Consider the following 7,037-nt stretch of genomic DNA (forward strand, 5'->3'; position numbering starts at 1 on the left):
AACGACGTCCGAATTGAGATCCGCGAAATCCTACGCACTCGTGACAGCACGAGGATCTCAAAACTGCCCAGAGTCACTCCACCACCCTCGCCCACGCGCTGCCACACGCGCGGGCAGATCGGGTGTCCAAAGCGATTATGGTTCGTCAAAAAATCTCGGAACCAAGACTCCAAACTCCTATCCTAGGTAAAACACCTCATTTGGAGTCACTTTTGTTCTTGGACCTACCCCAAAAAGTGGCCGGAAATGCCCGATCACGGCGGCCGAAGTTCGGCCGATTTTCAATTTGAAAATCGAATTGCCTACGCTACAAATCGATCTAATCCTACCCAACAGGCAGCTAGAGCATGAAAAATAGGTGAGAAACCATACCTTGTTGGTCGGATTTGGTGGCCGGAGGAGGGAGATCGACGGCGGCGAAGATCGGACGACGCCGGCCGCTTCTCCTCCATTTTCCGGCGAAACCACGGCGGCTGGAGGCGGGAGACGGCTGGGGCTGGAAGAGGACGACGCCCCGGTCATTTTGGTACCGGCCCCGTCCACAGCCGTGGCCGGTGGCCGGAGTTGCGAGGAGAGAGAGAGGGAGAGCTGACGGGAGAGAGGGAGAGGTCGCGGGGGAGAGAGAGAGAGAGAGAGAGAGAGAGAGAGAGAGAGAGAGAGAGAAATCTGATTTTATAAAAAATCCCATTTCGAAATATTTACGGTTGTGCCACTGGGTTTCTTTTGACTATATCTCTCTCGTTACAACTCCAATTCGAGCCCACTACGTGTCTATGAACTCGTCTCAGTACGACCTATCCAAAAATATAAGTCGCGGTCCCAAACTCTCTCCAGTTAAAAATATGATTAAAATACCCTTAAATAATTAAATAATTAAATAAGGGTAAAATTTGGAAAAATTCGGGGTCGGGGTGTTACAACAGTGTTGATCACTTTAATATTACCAATATATACATTTAAAAGCTTCTAACACAATTGCATTAAAACCCGAAATTTAGAGATAATTAATATAAGATCTTCCTCTTCCATTATGCTTATGAAATTAGGATTCGGATTCTCTGTTTAGATTTTATCTGCGAGCATCTACTTGACTAATATAAAACTGCCACATCAATTATAATACAATTCAACGGTGAAAAGAGCTGCCACACCGCATATGGTAGTAAATCAAAAAATATATATACATGGATACATTTTTGCCAAACAGACAAAAAGCTCAGTTTTATTTTTGTCGGTCAAAATAATTAAAGTTTATTTTACTAACATATAGATCATGAGTGAGGGTTTAAAGTATCAATTACCATTTATCATTGGATTAATCCAATAACCTTTATTAAAAATTTAAAATGCTCATATATTCTCATTTTTATGTCCTTAAGTGAGCGGGAGTGTTCTTACAGTATATTCATATAAATGTGCATATAGATACTCCCTAACATTACTGGTGAGACCTCTCCATCATAAACGACACCGGATGTGATGATGTATTTTTCGTGAGCAATAAGAAGTTGCCGCTAAATAAAAAGAAGGATTTGGTTGCTTGCTTTGTCTCCACGACATCCTACTAGCCAATGCCATTCATCTGTGAATGCGATGAAGCGAATATATGGACAGTATAAAAAGCCAATTTGGCAACTATATATAATTGATACCAAACTCACGTGTCCTCATTTTTATGTGGATCATCGCCGTTACCTTGAATCCCACGCAACCTCACCGTACTTGCTGCCCAAGAAAATTCTAGAATACCAAAAAGGCCGTAACGTATATTGTAATCCACTTGGAGAGCTTAATTACAAAAAGACTCATCATGTCAACTGTCACACATTGTAATTGTATATAGAAAAAAAGAAGGGTAAAAGTGGAAGGATGTTTTTCTGTTTCTGAGATGGAACGTGTCAAAATCAGAGCCATACGTTCAGTGTCACCAAACTCACATGATTTGAGTTTGAGTAGGCGAATTGCAATCTGTCTTTCCCAAACCTTCATTAAATAAATAAGTTGGTATTTAAAAGCCCACGCCGACTCTTTAAACCCCTCCTCATACACCGACTTCACCTCGTCCTGAAAAACCCTAAACCCTAAAAAAGTCCAGACACAACAGAAAACAATCAAACAAACCAACCCTCTCTCTCTCTCTCTCTCTCTCTCTCTCTCTCTCTCCCTATACAGATCATGAGCATGATGCTGGTGAGTCGAAGACACCTGGCGAAATCCATGGTGGGCGTCGCAGGTGGCACAATACGCCTCTTCTCCAGCGCAACAACTACTGCTTGTAGTGGCACCGGAGCAGCAGCAGCAGCAGCAGCCGCCGCCAAACAGTCTACGAGGATGGGTGTTCCTACGTGGACGAAGAGCGGCGCCGTTTACTGGGTTCAGATGGATTGTGGGGCCCGGAGTGCCGGCACCGTGGCGCTGGGTGGCAAGGACGACTACGAGGAAGAGAAGAAACAGCATGCAGCAGATCATGGCTCCAAGCCTTCCGTTGATAACGGTTCTGGCAATAAGGATGAGAAAGGGATCGCCAGTTATTGGGGCGTGGGGCCCACCAAGCTTACCAAGGAAGATGGCACCCAATGGAAATGGACTTGCTTTAGAGTATGTACCTTTTTCTTTATTTTTCTCCCAAACTGAAACCGTGTTTTTGTCTTTTTTCAATAAATAAAATTTGGCCGATAAAGTTTAAAATTTGCAGGGATCAAATTGAATTTTTCGTATAAAATTCAATGACCAAAAAAGTTTTTCCCCCTTTTTTAAAATTATTTTTTATGTGAATTTTGCTGAAATTTGGTTTTGTGAAATATGAATTTGAAGCCATGGGAGACGTACAAAGCCGACGTCTCGATAGATCTGAATAAGCATCACGTGCCAACGACTTTCTTGGACAAAATGGCTTACTGGACCGTCAAGTCTCTCCGATGGCCTACTGACCTTTTCTTCCAGGTATATATATCACGTAATTAATTAAATTTTATTTATTCGACTATATTAATATATTTTACTAAAATTTTCATTGTTGAGAATCACTATATTTATATATGATAAGCCTCACAATGCGCTCATATTTGAATCAATAATCAAACATATTTACTAAAACACTCTTTTCACTTTGGAAAAATCCTATCATTTTTACTTTTTTTTTTTTTTTTTTGAAATTAATAAATGATAATAATAATAATAGTTAATGTAATTTCTTGAAAAAAAGAAATTGTTGTAACATGAAAGTTGGTGGTGATCAGAGACGGTATGGGTGCCGAGCAATGATGCTAGAAACTGTGGCAGCAGTGCCTGGGATGGTAGGAGGGATGCTGCTGCACTGCAAGTCCTTGAGGCGGTTCGAGCACAGCGGAGGGTGGATCAAAGCCCTGCTGGAAGAAGCAGAGAACGAGCGAATGCACCTCATGACCTTCATGGAAGTAGCTAAGCCCAAGTGGTACGAGCGTGCCTTAGTTGTCACAGTTCAAGGTGTCTTCTTCAATGCTTACTTGTTGGGGTATCTGCTCTCCCCTAAATTCGCTCATCGAATGGTCGGGTACCTTGAGGAGGAAGCAATCCACTCCTACACTGAGTTCCTCAAGGAGTTAGATAAAGGGAACATAGAGAATGTGCCAGCTCCAGCCATTGCTATTGATTATTGGCAGCTCCCACCTAACTCTACGTTGAGAGATGTTGTCACGGTTGTTAGGGCAGATGAGGCACATCATCGAGATGTCAATCACTTTGCATCGGTAGCAAGCTACTATCAATTAATTTACTGCTTATTAAAACTCAATTAGGCCCTATATGTTATTAATTAATTAGTTAATTTCAATTTTGCAGGACATACACTATCATGGCCGCCAACTGAAAGAATCTCCGGCTCCAATTGGTTACCACTAGGGCTGGACAACCGACCCAACCCGCACCGATTGCCAGAAACCGCCTGACAACAAGTGATCATGATACCTTCTTTTTAAATTTTTGGGTCAAGTGATACTATTAGAGATCAGATGGGTAATACTACTGCAGGTGCTAAATAAACCTGCGCTTTGTCTACTATCAACTTCATTGTACACACTATGGAAATCGATTTCTTGGTTTTGTTACTTTTTTTTTTCTTCTAAAAAGTACAGTTTTTACAAAAAGTTTCCACTTCTAATCTACCAGGGTTTGATTTGGGTTCGCTATATATAGATGGTGACAGCCAAATCCAATTGCTTTGAGCCTTGGACAAGCATGGCACAAGAGAAAGGAGGTTTTTATTTACTTGACAAAATTTTGTATTGGGGTCATATCTTAAAGTTTTGTAGACCATCAATACCTGCACGTAGGAAGACTACAAAGACTTTAAGACAGCGTCTTTGACGTGCTTCACCACACCATGCTTGTTTTCATAATTTTAATTTATTTTACCTTTGAAAAACTATAATTTTTATAACAGTTTGAAATGCAGAGAATAATGCTCTGTTTCTTGACATTATTGTTGGTGAGTACAGTGCTCTATATAAATACAACTTCAAATGGACCAATTGAATATTTACAACAATGTAAGCATTAGAGGTTGTCCAGCGTGCTTTCTATCTATCTCAGGCAAATATAGATTCAACTTCTTTGAACAAACGTATTTCACAGTACAAGGATACTGCAGTTTTCCTCTCTTATATATATCTGAAAAACAAAGCTTACAAATTAAAAATCTCCACAATAACCACTAACACAACAAGTGCAGATTTTGAGGAGTTCAACTACCTTAAGCAACGGAAGCAAATTTGAACGTGGTGAACAGATTAAACCACAACTTCTACATTTTAGGACTCCAGCTTGACTTGGTCTCTACATGGCCATGTCAGCATTATTTAATTAAAAACTAATTAAACTTAACTAAAAAACTTTTAACAAATGTCACAATGCAACAAACGAGAGATGTAAGAAATTTATACCTCTTCTTACCAATTCCACCCATTCCAACTTTCTGCTAACCCACAATACCATGCCCTTTTTTTTCTTTTTCTTTTTCATGGCCTTCATCTGCAAAATACGACATCAATATTCCTTTTAGTAGCAAGAAATGTCAAAAATGAAAGAAAAAAAATTCATGTATTGAAACGTATAAATTATGTACCTCAAGTTGATCGTTAGGCATGATGGTTGAGAGTTTTGAGGTGTTGTGTGGAATTTGCTAACTAAGGGGTAGGGAGGAGGAGACTTGGTTTCAGTTTCGTGCCTACTGAAGAGAGAGAGAGAGAGAGAGAGAGAGAGAGAGAGAGAGTGAGTTTTGATCTGGAAGCGGTGGGGGAAGTCGAGGTGAGGGGTGTGAGTGAAGCCGGTAGGTTGGGGAGTTTATATAGGGTACTAAAAGGCTGTGTCTTCTCAATGAGAACTAGAAGGCTTTGTCTTATCAACGGCCTCAACAGGTACTATAAGGCCCTGTCTTCTCATCGACTTCTATTATGCATACATGATAAAGAAACCTAGAAAGCCACTCACGTGAAGGCTGTGGTCATGAAAGAGAGTCCACCAGAGCCCTAGAAAGCCACTCACGGTTGAGTTAAATCTGAGGACCCTACAGAGGTTCTGTCTCCTCAACAGGCACCATAGAGGCTCTGTCTGTGGTTAGTAGGTAATATATATGTATGAATATATGTATACAACGGCTTGTATTATTACTTACCTTCATTATTTACCAAAATAAAAAATATTCTGGGTCATAGATGAGAGTTCAACAACACATGCCTACTAACCACACAATATAACATGCAATTGCATGCATACTTGACCAAGATACAAAATATTGGTTCAGTCTACCATTTCAAACCATCCGGAAATGGAAACATAGGGCAGATGGTTCATAACATATGGCGAGAGATGACATTTTATGCAAACATTTGAAATATTTTCCCGTGCAGACATTTATATATATATATATATATATGAGTGTCTGCGCAAGCGCGTATAGAAAAAAATTAGGAGGGGGGTATTGGAGCAAACCTTGAAAATCCACAAGAACCAGCACCAACTTTGCACGTTATAATGCTAGAGTCAATTCGGAAAACCTTGGGATCATTCTTTGGAATATATATATATATATATATATATATCTGTCGTTGAAGAACCAAACCACCCCCAATATCACCTTCTAATAAGAGACTTCTCCTAGCCAGCATGCTCAAGATTCCTTCTGCACGGACATTTCAGAGAATAAATGGAAGGTACAAGAAATACCATTAAAAATACTCCGGATCCACTGGCATCACATTCAATAATAAAGTTCTTTGAGAAATCTAGCAGAGCAAGCACGGGAGCTCTAGTCATCACTTCCTTCAACTGAACTTTATCCACCACCATGTCTATCCTTTGTGCTTAAAATTTCCTCGTCTTTTCGGGCTGACTGAGGGTCAAAATTGTAGGTTGGCTAATTGGCAGAGGTTCATGCAGGTTAAGTAAATTGGAATGTTCTTTCGAAGAATTTACATGAACAAGAGATTGAGGAGTTTGCTGCACTTATGGTAGTTTTGGAGAATATTCGGGTTTCAGAACATAGTCGACAGGAGGAAATGGAAACTGGATTCATCAGCGGTTTTCTCTTTTTAATATTTTTTTAAATTTTTCTATGTGATAATTAATCCCTTTCAGTGTTCCAGCCTGCTAAAATGATTTGGAAGTCTACTATTCCTCCTAAGAAAAAATTTGCCATTTGTTTAAAAAAAGAAAATCAAATCTGTCTGCCTCCTCATTGGTGTATCTTGTGCAAAATATGTTTATAAAAAATTAAAAAAAGAGGCACAATATGGAAACATTAGTTAGATATATTTATACATTTCTACAAAGATTCAACCATATTAGTGCTTCAAAATAAAATCCCAAACAATATTGTATTAGGTTGAGCAACATAAAATGAAACTAGAATGTTTTAAATTTTACTCACGGTACAGCCACACTGAGGCAATTTATCAGCGGCACCACGTGCCCAGATAAATTTTGAAATCTGAAAAGTACAATAAATGAGAAAGCTTTTGTCTCCTCAACAAAGATTTGTCTTTTCTATGGGTACCATAGAA

The 7,037-nt window shown here is 39.6% G+C and overlaps 1 protein-coding gene across 1 annotated transcript; it reads left to right on the forward strand.

Moving 5' to 3' along the window:
* Positions 1,886-4,239, forward strand: LOC18777958 (ubiquinol oxidase 2, mitochondrial). Its single transcript, XM_007209791.2, has 4 exons — positions 1,886-2,598; positions 2,815-2,943; positions 3,240-3,728; positions 3,820-4,239. Exons 1-4 carry the CDS (start codon positions 2,176-2,178, stop codon positions 3,877-3,879), a joined length of 1,101 nt encoding a protein of 366 aa, XP_007209853.2. The 5' UTR covers positions 1,886-2,175; the 3' UTR covers positions 3,880-4,239.

This window comes from Prunus persica, chromosome G5 (genome assembly GCF_000346465.2).
Source record: "Prunus persica cultivar Lovell chromosome G5, Prunus_persica_NCBIv2, whole genome shotgun sequence".
Taxonomy (NCBI): Eukaryota; Viridiplantae; Streptophyta; class Magnoliopsida; order Rosales; family Rosaceae; genus Prunus; species Prunus persica.